Source organism: Siphateles boraxobius, unplaced genomic scaffold (assembly GCF_051911475.1).
Source record: "Siphateles boraxobius isolate OS27281-9 unplaced genomic scaffold, OSU_SipBor_1 55, whole genome shotgun sequence".
Classification (NCBI taxonomy): Eukaryota; Metazoa; Chordata; class Actinopteri; order Cypriniformes; family Leuciscidae; genus Siphateles; species Siphateles boraxobius.
In genome coordinates, this window is record NW_027509181.1 from 10,540,112 (window position 1) to 10,562,463 (window position 22,352).

At 35.7% G+C, this 22,352-nt stretch overlaps 2 protein-coding genes across 3 annotated transcripts in view; one reads left to right on the top strand and one right to left on the bottom strand.

The window, feature by feature from the left end:
* slc35g1 (solute carrier family 35 member G1) overlaps window positions 1–22,352 on the bottom strand; it is a 160,195-nt gene that overhangs the window by 4,961 nt on the left and 132,882 nt on the right. The gene's annotated exons all lie outside the window — the stretch shown is intronic.
* tbc1d12b (TBC1 domain family, member 12b) lies at window positions 346–22,035 on the top strand. Of its 2 annotated transcripts, XM_077206157.1 has the most exons (15): window positions 346–735; window positions 1,486–2,368; window positions 5,621–5,732; window positions 7,516–7,572; window positions 10,207–10,328; window positions 11,847–11,929; window positions 13,549–13,666; window positions 13,845–13,951; window positions 14,296–14,376; window positions 16,705–16,790; window positions 16,918–16,989; window positions 17,768–17,896; window positions 18,101–18,210; window positions 20,302–20,560; window positions 20,888–22,035. In XM_077206157.1, the coding sequence occupies exons 1-15, from the start codon at window positions 732–734 to the stop codon at window positions 20,954–20,956; spliced, it is 2,292 nt and encodes a 763-aa protein (XP_077062272.1). In that variant the 5' UTR covers window positions 346–731; the 3' UTR covers window positions 20,957–22,035. The 2 variants fall into 2 exon arrangements, with proteins under 2 accessions (XP_077062272.1, XP_077062273.1); XM_077206158.1 differs by lacking the exon at window positions 7,516–7,572.

A 22,352-nucleotide genomic window follows, 5' to 3' on the forward strand; every position in this document is an offset into this window, starting at 1 on the left:
TTCATGATTTATTTTGTGTTTCACATTGGTTTTTTTGCATGCAAGATTTTAATTTTACAGAACATCTCTGAGAAATATGTCAATTATTCCAGTCTTCCCTAAATGTTTTTTGGTGAATGAAAATTTACTGTTGACAGTTGTGTGCAATCTAAAGTTGTGAAGCACAATTTAATGTGGGATCAACAAATAAATATGTAGTTGTGCAATCAGTATTTATCTGTGTGTGTCTGTATTGTGTCTGACTGTACAGTATTATATTTATGTGTAGCCTGTGTCATCTTAATGTGTGTCATTGAATGTCCAGCAGGGTGCGCGTGGAGTCTCCTGTTAGTACATCATCAAATTACGTCACTGGAATTTCAAGATGGCTTCGGATCAGGATACGAACATCTACCGGTCAGAGTCAGGAAAGCTTCAATGTTTTAACGGACATGTCTATTTACTCAAGCTATTTGCATCCTATTAATACTTATCCTGTTAATATGTTGGAGGACCGTTTGAATAGGTGTCATGGGGGAAAAGTGCGGAGTCCAACACTGAACTACAGCGCTTTGGCTGTCAATCCACAAGAGGATTTTGAATGACATGGGAAAGACTGAGGATGCCCATGTAAAGATATATTTCCTTTATATGAGAGCAAACTGAGATAAAAATATCCCTCATTGGGTTGTTTAAAAAGGGGTCTACAGTAGAGGTCATTCGTGCTGCCATCAGAAATTGGGCTGCGGCCGATGGGTATGTATGTACAGTCTCTTCTTTATTGTGCGTTTTGACAGTAATGCAGTATTGGTTTCGTCTTAAAACATTACTGAGACAGAATTTATGGGCTTCGGAATTGAGTTTTTATCCAGACGCGGCTGTCATGCCACAAAATATTGAACCGAAACTTGATTCTGATGCTCAGATAGCCTGCTGAATCGAATGCTCGAATCATAAGTATGCTGAATCGAATCCACGGATGGAATGTTCTATCGTGTCCCAAAATACTATTGAGCATTCTAAACGTGAATATGATTTTCAACAAAGCTGAAATCATACATTCCAAAATACTGAATCATACTTTTTAAACGTGATAATGTTGTTAAACAAACTGAATCAAATGTTCAAATCAAACATTTTGAAATGTTATGTTGTTAAAAAATGATGTTATGATGTTCGAAATACTGAATATTCCAGAGATTATGAAGTTTGATTATACAGTATGTGCAAAGTTTCAGTAGTTCCAACAGTGAATCAAATGTTTCAATCGTTCCAACAGGGAATCAAATGTTCCAAACACCCTTGATCAGATGTTCCAAATACATCTTTAGTGTATAAAATACTGAATCAAACATTCCAAACTATCTATGATGCCCAAAAACACTGAATCAAACGTTCCAAACATGCCCATCACGTCCTAAAATGCTGTGTGCTAGGTAGAGCGCTTGAGCTATTGTTTTACTGTGTATATTTTGAAAGCACCAATTCAAATTGGTTTTATTTTAGGTTATCCACCCAGCGGGGTCCAGAAGTGCAGTATCATCTCCGAGCGTATTGAACATTCTGTAGATTCACCTGTGAAGCTGATGGTTGAGGCGTCTTCCTCTGGAGGCACGGCTGCTGATGAAGGCAGACCACCTCCCCGCATCTCAAATGTTACAGACAGGCCGGAGAACATAATGCAAGGCATGTTGTCTCATACTGGTACATCGCAGAGAGCGAAAGGCCAATCGCAGAGAAGCCAGGACCATGAGGTGCCAGAGTCATGTGATAAAGTACTCCAACAGACCAGTAACCAGCCATGTGGCACTAAGCTCCCAAATGGACATGCAAACCACAATGAACATGAAGTGACTGAATGCGACTTTCCAAATTCATCTCATCCTGCAAGAAGCTGCTTGAATTCTAAAGATGACATGATGGCAAACGGGGAACTGTCGGCAGACTCCAATGCCGTGTCTTCTACATCTCTGATAAACCAGTTACTCTCTGAAGTAACTCTACCACCTCAAGATGGAGTTGAGGATGGATCGACCGACCGCTGTTCAAATGCCCAGGATTCAGTGCTCAAGTCAACACATGGTGATGAAGCAGAGCTGTGCTCGTCAGCCGGTCTGTCAACTCCAAAACACTCTCTCAGGACGTTTTCTTCTATCTCTTTCTTCAACACTGACTCTGCTCCTCTCAGTCCAGATGATGACGAGACCTTTTCCGCATCAGATAGACCTGATGACTTCAGGTTCATGGACGTGAGTCTGAATTCCAGGAACACTTATGAAATCAGCCGACGTCAGAGCGCCCCAGACAACATCCCTGGTGTGTTGAGCGTTGCTGCCGCAGATCTGACTCTGAGCCAGAGGAAACACGGCATCTCAGAGGTGTTTAGCAGGTATTGTTTCACAATTTTGCTTTAGCTAAGATACCTTTTAGAAAACAGCTAAATAATGAGAACCAAAAATCAGAGGTGCATATTATTTCGAGTTGATCAGAACGATAATTAGATTGTTTTAAATATGATGTATGAGTTAATTGTAAAAAAAGACTGTTCATTACATGAAATAAAAAATCTAGACGTATGTTTTTATTCATGTCGTTTTACATGATTTTGACCATTTTTATATTATTATATTTGACATAAAGTTGACATTCAATACATGTAATCAAGTCCTTACACCTTCAAAATTTGTGTTTAAGCTAACTGTCACGATCCCGTATACGGGATATCTAACTTTACTTTGCTATATTACTATTAAATCCTAATCTAATTATGACACATTATATATCGTTGGAAAGGTCTAAGACTCCTAAATAGATATTTTAGCTCTGTTTTTTTCTTACAAATTATGTTTGAACGGTAATATATGAATTTATGACAAGAGTGCGCCTCAAAAAATCGACGTCATTACAGGAGTTTCGGACCTTTGTCACAAAAAGTCGACGCACACACTTTTAATAATTGAAACTTCATGTTTTATTATGAACTTTTAGAATAAAAAAACAATCTAGTATTTGTCAATAAAAAAAGATAAAATTATATTTTAAAAAGTAAAGTAAGAAGTCCTCTAAAAAGTATAATATATATTATATATATATATATAAATAATTGTTTTATTATTATTATATCACATATTTTAGAAGTTATCATAAATTAGGTATCATTTGAAAGCTTACGAACTCAGAATTCATCCTGTGAAAATCGTTTTGAAATTGGACGTTGCGTTACCATAGAAACGGTATTTTGTTATTAGGCCCCTCCTCTTTTGGGCATCATCTTTCATAATTTATTATCAAAACCTTTTCTAATATTGACAAAACACATATTGTCAGAAAGGTCTGAGTCTCAAGGTTCCATATTTAGTGACAGAAGTTATATTTGGATAGAAATTTATGAATTTGTTACAGCAGATTGCATACAATTAAATTCAATGGAATGCAATGGCACCCGGTGGCTATTTTTGGTATAACTCCTGGGAACAAAATCTCATGGGAACTTCAATTTTTGTGATATCAACTCGAAATTTGGAACACAACTTGGTTAGATATATAGCTTTCATTTTATAGTAATTTTATAGTAAAAAATATTTTGTAAAATATTTAGTTTATATATAAAAAAAATATTAATAAAGTATATTTGATTTACTGTAAATTATAACTTCCATAACTTTTTCATACTTTAATTTATTGAAGTGCTTTCACTTCAGTAATAATCTGCTGATTGTTTTCTTTAAAACAAGACCAACCTTAGGTCTGTATTCCAAAGAATTCTTGAAATACAACCATTTAAGTTTGTATAGTGCATTTTAATGTCAATTATCAAAAGGGGGGTGACAGTTAAGGGGTTAATTAATATATATATATACAATTATTTATTTATTTTTTCAGGGTAAAAATCATTTTATATTTTCTACACGTATGATGCATCACCAGGAAAGTCCGATAGTTCACTTGCTTTGGTCCAGACCAAATAAATTTTTTTTTTTATTGGGTACGGTTCGCATTCACACTGCTCTTTTTGCAAGTGAACCAAAATTTGTAAACAAAACCACATGTGTGTTAAGGTCGTCCATTCATTGGACAGGATTCTCAAGTAGGGAAATCAGGAAGTGCAAAAAAGGCTTAACGTAAATGAACGTAGCATCATCCTTGTATTGTAGGCTAACTATCGTTACATTATATGAACTGAAAATGTTTTTTTTTGCATCTATGCGCGATCAGACTAAAGAGAATGCTCTGTATGTGAATGTCCTGAGGCACACACTCATTCATTCATTCCATTCACACACAAGACGCGCAGAAAGACGCGCAACAGATGTAATGTAGTAGGCTACAACAGATCACTTTCCCATAACGCAACTCCCACTACGGAAGCCTGTTAACTCAAAGGCGCAGTGCTTTCTTACAATTGGGTCGGTTCATGTTCACACCGTAAACGAACCGTACCAGAGTTCGTTTGGAACCGTACCGAGACCACCTTTTCAGCTGGGTCTCGGTTCGGTTGTTTGGTCCACAAGCGAGTTCGATTGCTGTATTCACACCTGCCCAAAAGGTCCGCACCAAGGGGGGAAACGAACTAGAGTTCGATTCAATCGAACCAAACAAGGCAGGTGTGAATACACCCTGAATGTCACATTGACATTCTACAACCTGAACTAATCTTACCTTTTCATAAAAAGGTCAAATTATCTGATATTTTAAGAGACTTTATTGACATTTTTACAGTCATGATGATCTACAGGGGTCCTCTCTATGATATAATTTCCTGTTTTTATTCTGCATGTTGATTGTATATAATTGTAAATATTAATAATTTATCAGTGATTTATTTCTATTTTGCAGTATGAGTTTGTAAAACTGGATTGTTCATTTAAAGGTATATTTTACCCAAAAATGAAAATCATGTCATTCCAATTCTGTATTATTTTCTAGATTCCATAATATACAAAAGGAAATGTTTATAGTTCTTTTCCACAAAACAAAAATGGATGGTGATGGTATATTCCCAAGCTCCAAAATGACAACAGCAAAAAAAAAGCACCATAGAAGTACTAGTCTTTTTCATCCACTTTCACTGCATGGAAAAGTGCAGCTAGGACATTCTGCTAAAAAAAATCTTTTGTGTTTCATTGAACAAACTAAATAATATGACATGGGGCAAGTAATTGATGATAGTAAAATGTTATTTTTTAGCTAGACTGTCCCTTAAACTGTCCCTTCTCTTCAAGAAATGAATGCCTTTGTTCAACACATAACAGGTTTGGACAAGCATTCTATCTTATTCCAATCAATGAGTTGACTGGAAGCTTAAACTGTGAATTTCCTCATATCTTACGATGCTTGTTATAGCTGTCTTAGATCTGATCTTAACAGCTTTGCTTTTGGGAACGCCTGCAAAAAACAGGAACGTTTTTTTAAATGTCATGTTTCGTGTTTGCATAATTCTTTATGAATAAGCTTGAGCTTTATCTCAGTTCACAGGCTGTACTGGCATTTCTCTCAAGTCATGTGCCACACACTGACTTATACTATAAGGGTTATCTTCATGCTGCGAAGCCAAAAAGCACATCCACAACTGGCTTGGCACTTGTTTTCAGTGTATTGTCTTCAGGTTTTGACAGATGCTCTGTGATGATGTCTTTGGCAGAAATCTGTTCTCCAGAAAGCAGAGGGAGGCTCAGAGTGCACCAGGATGGAAACTCTTTGGAAAGGTCCCGCTGAGAGAAAGTCCCCCCAAAGCCTCCAAAACCATACAGCAGGTCTGTTTACACCTTATTCATATTGAGAGTAGACGTGAATTTAGATCGAGCAACATCAGACAGAATGTAATAAAACCTTTTAAATAGCTGTATATTATTGTTAGTGTACATGAAATCAAAATGTATCCACTTACATTTCCCTTGTCTTAATGTGCACAATTTTTTATCAGTGCATATTAATCTTTCATCAAAATTGAATTGCCTTCACCTCCAACGATTTTTGATGATCGAACCAAATCATTTCAGTAGGATAAGTAATTTTGAGCAATTAAGTAATTTTGAAATTATGTATATATTATATATATAGTGTGTTATTTTATATTTCATTTAAAGTTATGCTGTACTGCTGAAGTTCTATTTAACTCATTTAAAATGTATTAACTTTAAAATGTAATATAAAATAACACACTACAGTTAAAATTATAATCTAGTTCATTACTAGTATGTTAATCAACACTTCAAAATTAGCGTCAAGCACAACAAATATTTTTAAAACTTAATGGTTTCAAATGTATTTTAAAGTAAAACTTTTAATTTGACATGCATTTTTTAAAAGTGTACTTATGTGTTCAGAAACATAGTAATGAAAGTAGTACCCTTAAGTGGTCTATATTTCATCAATATATTATTTGCAAGTACAGTTTTGAAAATATAATTTTAAGATGAAGTTCACATTCAATGCAGATAAGCACACTTCTTTTTCACAAGGCTTACATTATTTCCTTCACATTAATATATAATGGAAGACTTTTATGAGAAGAGCATGATCCAAAAACAGTTACACATTTTTTTGTGAGGAAGTGAAATATTACATTGGTTTAAGTCACAGTGTACACATATTATTCTGATCCTTGCTATATCACTGAAACCCTAAGAGACATCCATGATTCAAATCAAACTGCATACTGAACCAAACATCTGTTGCAACTTTAACATCTTCTGAACAAACTTGACCTTAGTGGAAAGAGGTCTATCAGAAGTGTATCTTTTTAAAAAGTTAATTTTGGTCCCTGTTTTAAACCAGCATTTAAGTTTGTTTCACATGAAGCCTTTGCTAATTTAGACATAGTTCTGCTTTTGGTGCTGTTCTACAAGAAGGCTGAAGACAACTCTGCCAGCCATGCATGTCTAACCAGAAACAATTCAATTTTTCTCACCAAACCTCTTTGTACAGGTTTCACTTCTGTTTAGGCAAACAGTACAAGCTTTGCTACCTCTAAGTTCTCTAAAAGTCTATGTGCCCTGGCCTGATCATATGATTGGTTGGAAGGGAGAGTAGGAACCGTAGAAGCCTTTCTGCAGCTGTGAATCCAGCTGGCTTGGAGCTCATTCAGGATATTAGTGTCTGTTTTTAGGAGAGGGACTGTGAAGGTCATGTTTTTAGGGAGTACAACGCGCATCCAATATGTGTATGTATGTTGTGTTTTTATTTAATGCACTGCCTCGCACTATCTCTGCCATGCTTATCTGCAGTCACGCACACGTGGTTCTCTACATGTTCTGATAGATTACTGGCAGCAGAACTCCTGTTTATTGAGTTAAACCACACACAAACAAAAAGGAAAACTGGATCCAGTCAGAATAAAGCCTATCCGGGAAACAGCAGATCTTGCTGTCACGACTTATTGTGCTCTGCCAAATCATGTCAGCATAAACTCCAAAAGCACTTTTACCTCTTTAAACTGAACCCAGTCCAGTCAGCACAGTTTTGAAGCAAGGGCCATTTTTTCTCTGTTCTCAGGATCTGGTTTACTGTATTTCTGTCATTTTGCTCTCTCTTCAGGAAGGTAACCCAGGGAATCTCACATCTGTATCTACACCCAATCTCTTAAGTTCAGGGGTATGATGTTTCGTTTCTAAATGAGCTCTCCTTCATTCTCTCTGTCTCTTCTGTTCTCTGAGCCGTACACCTTCACTTCTCATCAGTCATTTTAACCACTCTCACGTCAACGTGACACGCCTGCTTGACTTGTAGTAAAGACATGCTGTTCATGTTTAAAAAATGAAATCATTTACTGACCCTCATCTCATTCCAAATCTGTATGATTTTTCTTCTTTCTTTTCGCACACAAAAGAAGATATTTGGAAGAATGTTCACGCTGCTCTTTTTGCATACAGTAAAATCATACAGTGACCAGAGACCATCAACCTCCTGTCAAAGACAAGAAAAGAAAGAGTAGACTTGTGTGCTCTATTATTTGACATGTGAATTTGTAAATGAGCTTTGTGTAATGTAAATGTTTCTGTACTTCATGTACTGTAGCTCTCAAATTTTATTTTCATATTCAAAGTTGGTGCGTTTTGATTTGTGTCAAGATGTTTAATCTGGCACGCCACATCTCAACACAACGTGTCTTGCTCTTAATGGCAACCAGTCTCCTTTCTTTGTGAAATGTGACAAAAATAGAGGATTTTTTAATATCAATACAGTTGTCACGGGTGGTTGCAGGAAGGCAGAAGAAGATGAGGATATATTTCCAACACGAAGGTTTAATGATTATTAAATACAGGAAAGCAGAACAGGCAGAAACACACACTAAATACAACGGAGATCGGACAAAGACTGACTGACCAGACGGAAATTAAATGCAAACACAGATGGCACTGATTAACTAAACACAGGTGATACAGATGATGATGATGATTAACTAAACACAGGTGATACAGATGATGATGATGATTAACTAAACACAGGTGATACAGCTGAACTTATAATGACAGTGAAGATGACACATGACGTGATGACAGGCAGACAAGTCCAAATGAAAACAAATTAAACCAAACACCAATGTGACAACAGTATCATGTGGAAAAAAATTTGAATACTTTTAAATATAGATTATTGTATGGAAAAGTGCAGAGTGAAAACTTCAGGGTGATCAAATATGATTTACGAATATATAGTTTGGGTAAATTATTGTTACAGCTAGCATGAACTAAGAACAATAATTTTACAGCACTAATTCTACATTTACCGAATGTAATTTTTAACATTTTAAATTATATTAAATAATGTATTATGAACAAATATGTGTTAACAATGAACAATATTTATAATGTAAATATAAGGTTGCAGAATTAAATAATATATTATTTATAAATGAACATACATTAATAAATGCTATAAAAATTTGTTTATTGTTAGTTCATGATACCTAACTCACGAACAAAAAATATTTTAATCATCAGAATGAATGTTAGAATACCAAAATAAATAATCTTTTTTTTTGTTGAGTAAATTTTGTAATGTTTCCCTTTTTAAAAAAAGTAAAAACAAAACAATGTAAAGAATTTTTTTAAATTTGATGAAAATATTTTTTTCTGGGAGACAAAATAATGTTTTTGAATATAATTTTTGTAAATTTGATTTTCCTGATTAAAATTTTTACTGTTGATCCCTGAGTCTGAATATTAGGGATGCACGATATATCGGCCACCGTATCGGTATCGGACAATATTTGGCCATTTTTAATGTTATCGGCTCGATAAGAAAATTTGGCCGATATATTAAAGCCGATAAATAATGGATTATTTCCTTCAGCTGAGACCCTTCAGTTTCAATATGATGGATTTGAATTACAGGAAATATGATTGGAATCACTTCAAAAAAGGAAAGTACTGTACATTGTGCAATGTGCAGCACAAGTCTTTCATATTGGCTAGATAAAACTATAATGAGAAGAGAACATTATAATTGTGTGCATGGATTTTAATGGTGAGAGTTTTGTTTTTGTAATCTGACTCTCAAAAATTATATAAAAATTTGGATTTAGATTTATCGGCCAATATATTGGTTATCGGCTTTTAAAAATAAAGAATTATCGGTATCGGCCAAAATGTTCATATCGGTGCATTCCTGCTGAATATGTAATTATGCAGCTCCTATTATGAAGCCTAAATGTTCTTCTCCTGATATCAAGCAGTTGTTCTTTGCATAATAAACACCAGTTAATCCTCTATTCTCTCCTCTCTGACTAGTTTCTTTCATCACCCATATTTCTTAGAAAAAGAGCTCCGTTCACAACATGCCCATTGACATCTGTAGAAGTTTCTCAGACAGACGAGAAAGAGTCTCTGTGCTGCTGCTCAGTCAGTAATGATGAATGGGGGTGAACTTGTACTGTAGATGGTACAGGAAGAGAAACCAGCCGAACTGACTATTCTCAGGAAAGCGGTGGTTTTTACAGAATTTTTCATAACATGAGACTTTGAAACATTCTGGTGTCTTTACACTTCCTCAAATGAACAAACACCCAACTTTCAAATGCCAGACCTTTCTCTCCATGGGCATAAGCATCACACGCAGACGCAGTGTTTCATACCATGCCGGCCCCTGCCTCAGCATTGCCTTGATCTTCACAAGCCTTCCGTCTGCCTCCATATTCTCATGTTTAACTCACACCATATAACACTCTTTTCATTCAGCTCACAGTGGCCTCACACATTTGAACTTGACCTGTTGGTTTTCTCACAGGAGTACGAAGCCAAGGTGTCTAAATCCAGCCAGAGTCCCTCCCTGCCCTCCCAGGGCCGACGGAAGAACCTGGAATTCGAACCATTGTCCACCACGGCGCTCATATTAGAGGACCGCCCCGCGTGAGTATCACGCACAAGACAAAAGCTATTTCTTCCATGTTAAGATATGTTTTTGTCCTAACCACCTGTAGTTTGTAATAACCTGTTGACAGTAAATAATAGAAATGAAAAATCTTAGCCATACCTATGTTCCCAATACAGCACCTTATTGCGTACTTACTGTATATTGCAATATTTTTTAAATGGTTTGAAATATATTTTTTTATAATGCAATAGTGTACATTTTGCGACATATAAACAATCAGCGGTTGAGATTTGATATATAGTGTAAATTGGTTAACGTGAGTTGTACTATGCACCATGTACAACTATGTAGAGTTGCATGCACTATATATCAAGCTTTAAAAATATATCTGGGTGTTAATATAGTTTAAATTTTGCTATGATATGAACAATCAATGAGCGAGTATCATCATTAAGCTGTTAACTAACCAGGTACAGCTCTTATACTTACGTACTTACGCAAAAGATAAAAGCAATTTCTTCCGTGATAAGATTAATTTTTGTCCTAACCAGCTGTTGGCAATAAAAGATAAAAAATTGTTTTTTTATAGCTATACCTGTGTTCACAATATTACATATTAATATGGCAAATTCAAGTTTTTTTTTTAATATATATTTTCCATTCATTCATCAACTGAATACAGGATAGACTAATCAATTTAACAATCAATACCAGTACGTAAAAATGAGAATCGATTAAAATCTAGAAATCGATATTTTTTTTACCCAGCCCTAGTGGTCATAAGTGTCACTGGCACGGGTAAATGATGCATACTGTGAAATTACAGGTTTGAGATTTCAATCATATCACCCACCCCTAAGCAGTTTAATTGTTAAATAAATAAAGATAGTCATGGCATAATACTTACAACACATTTTATATAGTGCATAATATCTTTAGTCTCCTAGTGTGCAAGTCAAAGGAAACTGTAATGAGAACAAACTCCATTTGATGTTGGATAATGGAGAAAAAAAGCTCCAACAGTTCTCCTCTGGCAATACACTCGAAATGTACTGTCAATAATTAAGTAGATATGTTACGACATCGATTAAGTTGTACCAACAATGGTAATATTAAGTTGTGGGAGTCTTTGAGGTCCATCCAGGTTTGAACAGTAAAGGTAGATGCTTTGTCACCTTCCCAACTTGTGGCGTTCTTTCGTTAGGCGCTCAGGATACATTGACATGCGTTACATATATCCTAGCAAACCTTGAGAGGCTCATCTTTCCCAAACAATGGGCTATAAATAAGTCTTAGCAACAGAGACTGGGTTATATTTCACCACGCAAGTCTCTTCAGTCCCCAAGTCCTTATTAAGAATAAATGACCAGCGAAATGTGAGCGTGTCAGCCAAACCATGAGATAAACCAGCGATGAGGCATTTTCCAGAAACTTCTAAGTGAATTTGTTTCTGAAACATGTCAATGGTAACAGCAGGTTCCTAGACTGTGTATTTGAGACATTTAATTGTCCGTTTTGTTGTGAAAACTGAAATCATTGGCTTCCTTCCTCAGGAACCTCCCTGCTAAGTCGGAGGAGGAAGCCCAGCGCCACCGTCAGGAGTACGATGAAATGGTGGCAGAGGCGAGGAAGAGAGGTACTTTTGTACATTGTAAAAAAACAACAAACATTACTGGAGTATGTTTTACATAGAAAGAATTAAAACATTTGAAGTAGAATGACAAAAACATTTATTTTCTATGTAATTATTTGTGAAATTTAAGTAAATTTTACTTCCATTTGTTGTTGTTTTTCAGTAATCATGTTAAGTTTAACCAATGTATCTGTTTATAACTGAATCTTATGAAACATGTCAAGAGCATGCCTGCGTCATATTTCATGAAAAAATAAATTTCAAATTTGAATTATTGAACTTTTTTATACATTTTGACTGTGATTATGGGATTTAGATAATAAATACCTTTACCTGAATACTGTAAAAAGTTTACAATTGACAGAAATTGGAGTTTGACAATAATTCAATTACAAAAAAATATCTAAAATGAAAATAAAACGTCTGTAATCCTTAGGATTACAGTAATGACTGTATCGGGGAAATGTGCTTAGTTAACATACAATAATTTTGTAATTTTTCTTGTCATTTGGGGTGAAATATGACCTAAATGTGTTTTCTAGAGATTCACCCATAAAAACAGTCACACTAGTGTATCTTTCCCCAAATGCTCCCAAAAAATTAAATTTAGAATTGTATGATTTCACTTAGTCAGGGAATGCTTTTGGTGCTCTCTGCCTTAAATTTACAAAGGTTTCTAAGCAGTTTGGAAAAGTACAGAATTTGATTTGAGTAATTTCCAGTAGAGCTGGGCGATTTTTCCCCCCAAGAAATCTGCGATTTTTTTAAATAAAAAACTCGATTTACGATTCGATTCGTTTTTCCCCCCTTCCATTTAAAACAAAATAACTGCGAACTGTAAATATATTTTAAAAATATATATGTATTGTATTTAATTAAAGTGCATCAACATAAACAAAATTGCAAAGGCAAACCCTTTCTCTAACTGAAAAGTCACTGTGCAGTGTGCAACAAAGATTGTTAAACATTCAAATTATTGGAGAAAAAAAATCGATTTTTGGAAAATATGAATCGATTTGACCTACCATCTCGATTTTTAAATCGAATCGATTTTTTTCCCAGCCCTAATTTCCAGGTCTGTAGAAGTATGGATAAAAGAAAACAGTATATGGAAAAGAAATTGTGTTTCCAGACTATTGCCCCTATTCACTTTTCTAAAAAGTTTAGAGATCATAGAGTTATTGTCGAACACAAATAAATGAATTCAAGGCGCACATTTTATTTAGCAAAACCGTTTTATCGGCTTATAGCGATAAGCAAGTCTCTGTTGAACTTCACTAATAGAGTGATTACTCCATTGCTACTCAAACCATTAACAGATAAAGGAGCAAACAATCATTTAATTCACTGTACTTTGTTGTTTGGTTAACAGTATTAACAGTATCAAACCGATGTGTCATAGGGGAATATATGCAGGTTATAAAGCTTTTTAGGTTTATTCTGATGCTACCACAGATTATCAAGTGCATGTTATCATTTTGTGAAAATAAATGAGATGTTTTGAATGCTGAAAATAATGCTGTATGAACCAAAAATTGGAAAATTTGAGTCTGGAATTTTGAAATGGAAACTTTGTAGAAACCCTGAATTGAATATGATACTAATGTAACTGTTGTTCACAGAACTGAAGGAGGCTCAGAAGAAGAAAAAGCAGATGAAGGAAAGATTTAAACAGGAGGAAAGCATCGCTAACGCAATGGTGGTTTGGAACAATGAAATCCTTCCCAACTGGGAGAGCATGTGAGACTATCACCACCTGCAATAATAACTATGATAAACGCGTTCGCTCGGTTGCTAGAACTAGAGCTGCAGCATTTGAAGGCATTTATTAAGAAATATTTATACCTAAACATATTAATAAAATCAAATATAAAATGCACTATTTCATTACTCTGTATTCACGGCTCTCTTTCTTCAGGCGTGGCCTGCGGCGTGTGAAGGATCTGTGGTGGCAAGGTCTTCCTCCCAACGTTAGGGGTAAAGTCTGGAGTCTGGCCATTGGGAATGAGCTGAACATAACCTCAGGTTTTACTTTATTTTGACTTTTTCTTTTCATGTTCATTGAAGAGTCATGCGGTTAAGCCCAGGATTAACTAGAACTTTTTTGGCAAACAGTCTGACTGAAGAATGTCATTATGCAGTATTCACATGAATGAATGCAAAACTGCTCAGTGCAGGTTCGCCTGAGGTGATTTTTAACCTTCCTTATTAAAAAGAAATCCCTAACGATATTTGGCTGAGTTTCTTTCTGACACTCCCAAAAGAGAACGATTTCTGCACTTAGGACTTATAGACCAGACATTTCTTCTGCTTTTAAAGGTTGTATGATTAAAACTGAGCTACTTTATGTTCCTTTCTATTCCTCTCAGATTTGTACGAGATCTTTCTCTCGCGGGCCAAAGAGCGCTGGAAGAGCTTCAGAGAGACAGGCAGTGAGATGGAGTCAGATGGTACGTCTTTCGTCCCTCAGGCAGCCCACTGGAGCATTTTAGACAAACCAAACTCTAGTTCAGTAAGACTAAGACAATGAATCATTTGAACCAATTCACAAATCAGTCTCAGTTATTCATTAGCGAATCACTTTGAAATTGAATGGGTTTTAGCAATCCACTATGCTCATCCAGTAATCACAAACTGATGAAATTCGTTCAATGAATCTGTTGAACCTTAATGATTCATTTGTGAATCAGTCTGAATTTGAATGGGTTTTAAATCAAGCTGCAAGATTATTATTATTATAGAGGTCACGATTCTCCCACGATTCTGAATAGACTATATAAAATAACATGTAAATTACTAGACAACATTTTAATTGCAGCTTTCTATTTAAAAATGTTTTATTAATTAGAGTATTTAAAAAAAAAATAGTTTGAATGAATGATTCAATGACTCACTCATAAAGGCTTCACTTGTTTCATTACTGGATGAATCAGCGTTTTTGAACAAATCTACATTTTTAACAGTCACTTGCCACCACCTAGTAGCGTGACAATGTTACTTTCAAAAGGCAATTTGCTCTATTTTGATCGCTACCATAGACAGGATCTGAATTATGGTAAGACTGAGATAATGATACTGTGTGGTTGAAAAGACTGTTTAGAAGCTGTTTCATACAGTACATGATAACTGCTCTCTCTGGGTCAGCGGCAATACCGACACAGATTTGAATGTTCTGGTGTGATTTTGTCAAAATTTAATAGATACAGGTAAATTATTGTCACTTAGGAATGAGATCGCATGGGTGTTTGAATCTAGATCATTATCTTTTAACGATTAATCGCCCAGCTCTAGGTTTAACAATCCAATTTTCTATATCCAGTACTTGCAAACTGACTAAACTAAATCAGTGAATCAGTTGAACTAATTTGCAATTTGGTCTGCATGATTCATTACTGAATCAATCAGAATTTGAATGTTTTCTTAGCAATTTACTCAGTGAATAAGTTGAACCAATTCAAAATTCGGTCTGAACAATTGATTATTGAAACAGTCGGAATTTGAAAGGTTTTTAGCAATTGGTTCAGTGAATCAACTCTGTCTGAATGATTCATAAGCGAATCAATCTGAATTTGAGTCCACTATGCCTATTCAGTAATCTTAAACTGGAAAGTTCTTGGAAAAGTCATGGAAATTCATTGGTCAGGAAGTGCAACAGTGGTATGTGTCTCTATGCGAGTGTCTGACTTCCAGTTCTCCCCGGTCGCCTTTCTCCTCATTTTAATGAAGCGGCGGTTATTTCCTTCCTGTGCTGCAAGCACAGACTCGCTAATAACGGGTAATTCGAGTTTTTTGCCTTCCAGCTTGTGAACACTATAAATGATGTTTTATTAGCCTGAGAGCTTCCTTCTTTGATGTTCCATAATAAATCTGTTAATAAAGCTGGTTCTTCATACAGTTTGAACACAAACACATCCTCCCGTTCACATGTGCCCCTCATCATAACACCCAGGCTGTAAGCCTCCAGCAGTACACTTGAGCAGATCCTCTGGGACTAACAAAATCCAGATGAGGCTGTTTATCCACTGCCAGGAATATACTGTAGGAAATCACAGGCTAAAAGTGCTGTACTGTAGATATACACTACCAGTCAAACGTTTGAAATCATGGCTCTTATGCTAAATCCCTATCATTCTAAATGCTGATTTGCTGCTCAATATTTCTTATTTTTTATCAATGTTAAAAGCAGTTTTTGCTGCTTAACATTTTTGTGGAAACTTTTTTAGGATTCTTTGATAAATAGACAAAATCTAAATCTTTTTTATCATTACAAATGTCTTTAGTCTCACTTTTGACCAATTCAATGCAACATTGCTGAATAAAAGTAAGAGATTAAAAGAGAGATTTTTTTTTTAAATCAACATTGATAATAGCAAGAAATGTCAACCTATTAGAATGATTTCTGAAGGATCAGGTGACACTGAAGACTGGAGATAATGATGCTGAAAATTCAGCTTTGCATCACAGGAATCATTTTTAAATGTATGCAAATACAAATCAGTTGCTTTAAATTGTAGAATATTTCAAAATATTACTGTTTTTACTGTATTTTCAATCAAACAAATGCAGTCCTGGTGAGCAGAAGAGACCAAAAAAATCATAATTGTTCCAAACTTTTAAACGGTAGTCTAAGTTTAATAATATTGGCGCAAAATCTCTCACCGTATTGAAATTCTTGAGATATAACATGATATTTTCACATAATATTGAATGAAATGAAATGACAGTATATTAGACGTGTATTTGAGTCGGCCATCATAATGTGGTTGTGTTTGTTACAGTGGACAGTGCCGACCGTGAGTCCAGTCTGGATCTGATCAAACTGGACATATCGCGCACATTTCCATCGCTCTTCATCTTCCAGAAGGTATTGTTCGCACTCTTCCTGTCACTGTAGTTATGGTATCATTTTAACTGTAACTCTACAGTAACCGTTCAATTACAGTCAGCACTACAGTAATGAATGTGCCTCATGTTGGGCTGTCTTCTGCTAGGGTGGGCCGTACCATGATCTCCTGCACAGCGTGTTGGGCGCTTACACCTGCTACAGACCTGACGTGGGATATGTGAGTGATCACCAGCACAATATTTACAGAGATCTTTTGTGTTCCTCTACTGCTTCTCATCTGCATATTAAAAACACCAGCTCTGTTTAAACACATCATTCAAAAGTTTGAGGTTGGTAGGAGTTTTTTTTTAGTTTTTTTTAAGAAGTGTTATTTTTTAAAAGAAGTCTGTTCTGCTCACCATGGCTGCATTTATTTGATTGGAAATTTAGTAAAAACAGTAATATTGTGAAATATTATTACAATTTAAAATATCTGTTTTCTATTTGGATATATTTTTAAATGTTTTTATTTATTCCTTATTTATTTATTATATATTAATTTATTCCTGCGATGCAAAGTTGAATTTTCAGCATCATCCTCAAGTCTTCAGTGTCACATGATCCTTCAGAAATCATTCTAATATGCTGATTTACTGCGAAAGAACCATTTCTTAACATTTTTTCAGGATTCTTTGTTGAATGGAACAGGATTGATGAAATAAAAATCTTTCAAATCATAAGAAATGGTATATTTAATGCATTCTTGCTGAATAGAGGTATTAATACAAAAATGTAACAGTTTTTTTCTTATTGTCCCCTAACATTTGATCTGTAGTGTAGATGGGCAAAACTATGACTAAGTAAGTTGTTGTTGTTGAGTCGTTTCTAAATATGTGACGTAATGAAACTCTGAGTTGCTAGAGTTCAATCCAGCACTTCATTCGAAGAGCCCGTCCTCGTGAAAGCCATTAGACGATGATAACGGCGGCTGTGAAATGACTTTATTTTGTCTGCAGGTTCAGGGCATGTCATTCATAGCTGCTGTGCTTATTCTCAACCTGGAGGAGGCTGATGCTTTCATCGCCTTCGCCAATCTCCTCAACAAACCCTGTCAGATGGCCTTCTTCAGAGTGGACCACGAGCTGGTACTGCATCCTTTAATAGATCCGATTATTTACATTGTGTTGTGAACGAATGTTCTTGGTTCAAAGCGAGTTTTTGCTTTAAAGACTTTAAACCGAGGGACAAGTCCGTAGAGTTCATGTCCGTAGAGTTTAGTTTTGGGTGGATTGGTCAATGAGGTTTTCACACATACATAAATTCGAATTTTGTGTCTCTTTTTTGATTAGATGCTGAAGTACTTTGCAGCGTTTGAGGTGTTCTTTGAGGAAAACCTTCCCAGGCTTTTTAATCACTTCAACAGTTACAACCTCACACCTGACCTGTATCTGATAGACTGGTGAGTCCTTGAAGAATCTTCTGATGTAGGAAAACAATTCTTAGATATTTGAAATAAGTCTAAATGTGTATGTCTGAGTATGCGATGGGGTGTGTGATATGGACAGATTTATTCAACTGATTTCCTGAGGCATTTTTGCCATTTTATAAGGGCAATTTTTTCTGACCTTATTAGAAGTAAGAATTTCACATAAAATATGATGCATGCTTTTAATTAATACATTCAATTAGAATAATAAAACAGTATAATTTAGCCTTTTACCAACTAAATGAAATCAGTATCAACAAAATGCACGTTTGCACTGCAGAAGCGGTACAGAAGCAGGATCTAACGCAGCATTTAACTAGCCTGGCTCCGCTCTCCTTCGTACTTCCGCTCAATTTTCATTTTCCTTCAGTACTAGGTCTGGGAATGTGCTGTAGGCTTTGGTTTTTTCCGATCAATTTTTTTACCGGGCCAATCAGCGAACAGAGGGAGTGGCTGAGAACGCTGACGTTGATGTCGTGCGTTATTTTGAGTTGTAGTTCAGTAATGGCAGTGGAGAAAGATGCGAGCGAAGCCATTCGGTCCGTTGTGGCAACGCTGTCGAATATCAAGAAGTTAAAGCCGGAGCAAGAACAATCTTCGCTTAGTTTTGTTGGTGGCCATGATGTTGTGGCAGTTTGATTTTCCAGCTCGCTCCGTTAGTGGTGAATGAGTTGGCTAAGGCGAACGCTAGGCATACGTCACAACCAGACGTTAGCGAAAGGGTTTTGGCAGATCCAGAGGGACTCTGGGCAGATCCAATAGTTTTAGACTTCAATAGAATACCCGCCTACAAGGAAGTTAACGCTTGTCAATGGAGTGGTTCCAGACTCTATGTACAAATGAAATGTACGAGAGTCTGGTGGGACCAGGCTAGCATTTAACGGCCTACAACCGCTAAAAAAGCATGTTCTAGATAGTATGAATGAAGTTTGGACGTACTACATCTGCCATGTTGTTGTCATCTGACCTACGGTAAGTCGTACGTCAGGTACGTCGCTTCACCGCCATTCACAAATTCTCTCCGGTGGCATCATGGGATTGTAAAATGTCCATTAAATGCACACTTTAGAATCTCAGCAGTAGTAGGTCAACCGGGTACTTTTCGCTTGCGATGTTTTCTGACATACTACTCCGATGGTGAACTGTTTTTCGGATACTAGTAGGAAAGGATTAGATTTTGTGCAGTGGCTGAATGGATCATTGAATCATTGATTGATTCATTCATTAAACAATGCTGATTCATTCAGTAGCGAAACACCACTGTGTTACTCAGAGACGCACAACAGGTCGCTGTGTTTTTATTTAGAACTATTTTTGTTTGTACAGGAAAAAAAGACAAAATTAACTTCTTGTTTACTTAAAGGCACACTATGTAAGATCTTTGAATTAAAATATCCAAAAACCATTTGAACAATGTTATATGTTTTGTTGAATTGTGTACTTACATTATCCCACATGTTTCTTAGAATGTTTAAATCCAGAGACATAAGCAATTTTAACCAGGACACGGGCCTTGTCCGTGTGTCGCCTATCAATGACATCATACTCGTGTTACTCTCGATCTCAACTGTTTGGATACATTTATAGACAGAAAACTAATCATTGTTATATAGCTCAACACGGTCTTTTTGTTTAAATCTCGTTTTCTTGATTTACCGCGAGTACCATGTTTAACCATACCTAATATCAATCTAGTTTACTGCAGCGTGTAACAAGTGTCTCATAGTAGCCGCATAGTAGCGAATGCGCAGAGTAGCATTAAAACATAACTTTCAACACACTCAAATGTATCTAAACTGTTACCCCACTTATATGACTGGAAGAAGCGGAAGAGGTCGTCTACGGCAGAATAAAAGCTCCACCTGCTCTCGAGCCGAAATCACGGCGTCATCAAGCTACACCTTCGTTTTAAATAAGCGACCTCTAGTGGCAAAAAATTACATAGTGTGCCTTAAACTGTTTGTTTAAAATCAATATCACGTTGGCTAAGTTGGCTTTAAAACAATGAGTCATATTTTTGATCATGAAGGCTAAACAAAACGCCTGAATGCGTTGTGTTTCCAGGATCTTCACCCTCTACACTAAGTCCCTGCCGTTAGATGTGGCATGTCGGGTGTGGGACGTGTTCTGTAGAGACGGGGAGGAGTTCCTGTTCCGTACGGGACTCGGGATCCTGCGGCTCTATGAGGAAGTGCTCCTGCAGATGGATTTCATTCACATCGCTCAGTTCCTGACCAGACTCCCGGAGGACACGCCACCCGAGCGCCTCTTCAGCTGCATCGCCAACACTCAGATGATCAGCTGCAACAGGAAGTGGACCCAGGTCAGTTCCTGTCTGAGCCGCTACAGCCATCAACCAGAGGAATTTCTTTGTCAGGGAAATGCAGACAGGAAATGAAATGCAAATATGCTGCCGGCTACATTTTGCTCTCTTCAAATATTGTTTTGCATAATCTCTTTTAATAGATATCTAGTAAAATGAATCTGTGTGAAGTTGTTTTGAGGAAATGAAAGGATTTTCATACATTATATTATATTTTATAACCCTTCATGATGATGAGTATAGCTCCACCTGCAGGGAGTTTTATTTGTCTGCTTGTGATTTGTGTGGCCTTCCTTATAACATGCGCTGTCTTTGTCTCTTCCTCAGGTGTTTAATGCCCTCATAAAGGATAAAGAAATGGAAAAAAGCAGCAGTCCTTCAGTGAGAAATTCTTGAACTCTTTCCAATTTTATGTTTCTATTATGTTACTCAAATGAATGGATTGGCAGAGAGGATTGTATAACACTGGGGTTCAAAGAAGTCAATGCAATGTGAAGAAAAAGCTAAACTTGATTCCTTCGTAACCATGCCAGTATTACTGAAGCAAAACTTTGTATGGATTCAAAATATAAGCCTTTAATGAGAAAATATTCCACCAGCTTAGTCATGTACTGTACCAGATACCAGCATCAGGCTTTTTTTTTAATATTCCTCCTTATTGAGAGGAATCATGTGGTGCATTTGAACAAATGTGCCGACATACATACCATTCCCTCTTTTTTGTATGCTGAAGTTTGTTTTGAAGGAGATGCATTCAGAGCCTGTTCAATGCACTTGAGATTTATACAATAAAATAGAATAGAGGTTCTGAGATTTAAAAAAAAAAGTGATGTTTTTTTAAATGGTTTTGTTTTGTAGAACAAGACCATAATGAAGTGCAATAGAAATTGTAAAAATAAGTCAGATGCAGTTAATAATGCAGAAGTACTGCATCTAGTGTGTAAGGTATTCCGAAGCATTTTGCTGAAGAATTATTGCATTATGGAAGAAGATATCCCATTTTTCTTCTTTTAAAACACTAATATGAAGCCTAATTTTAAAACTAAATCTATTCTTGTCAGTGTGACAGTAATGAGCCCATAAGCTCGATGTGAATAATGCATTCTGAAATTTTGTGTGTTTAATGTACATTTTCTAAAATGAACTGACATTTGCCAGTTAAAGAATAATAATGTGTGGTATAATAATCAAATTTTAGTCATTTTTGTGCTTTATTTCGGTTTAATAACTTGACAAAATGCATTGTTTATCATGGATTTTACCCCTAATATCTGTAAATATTGGGTCTCTAAACATTTTTTGATTTGGTGATGTATCTTGATGAAAAATGTAAATTGTATCATTAATTCTTGGTTTGTTTTCTACACACTCCTTGTTTTATTGTACAGTTTTCATACTCGAGTGAAGATAAATTGTAAATAGGTGAAATATTTGACACCACAAAATTCAAATGTGTAAATAAATCTAAAACTACATTTGTAGTTGTTGTGTTTTTTTTTTTAAATCAGCGTGACTCAAATACAATTTATGTTATTTTTGTATATACCTTATTTGTGTTAAACAATCTAGTTAAGCAACATACATTGAAAGAGAATAAATAAATGAAAACAAATACTTACAATTGATAAACACTGAAATGTATAAATATATACTGAATCAATATTTACTGAAATTAATTTAGAGGAAAAATTCAGCTGCTTTACAAATAATTTCGTAAAAGCATCTATGAAAGCAACAAAAAAAAAACGATCCATGAAAGCGTCTTCACATCGCATCCGTTCACCCAGATCAC

Coding starts and splice junctions, on each gene's coding strand:
- tbc1d12b (XM_077206157.1), top strand. Junction 11,930..13,548: donor GGCAGAGGCGAGGAAGAGAG/GTACTTTTGTAC, acceptor TGTTGTTCACAG/AACTGAAGGAGGCTCAGAAG. Junction 18,211..20,301: donor GACCTGTATCTGATAGACTG/GTGAGTCCTTGA, acceptor TTGTGTTTCCAG/GATCTTCACCCTCTACACTA.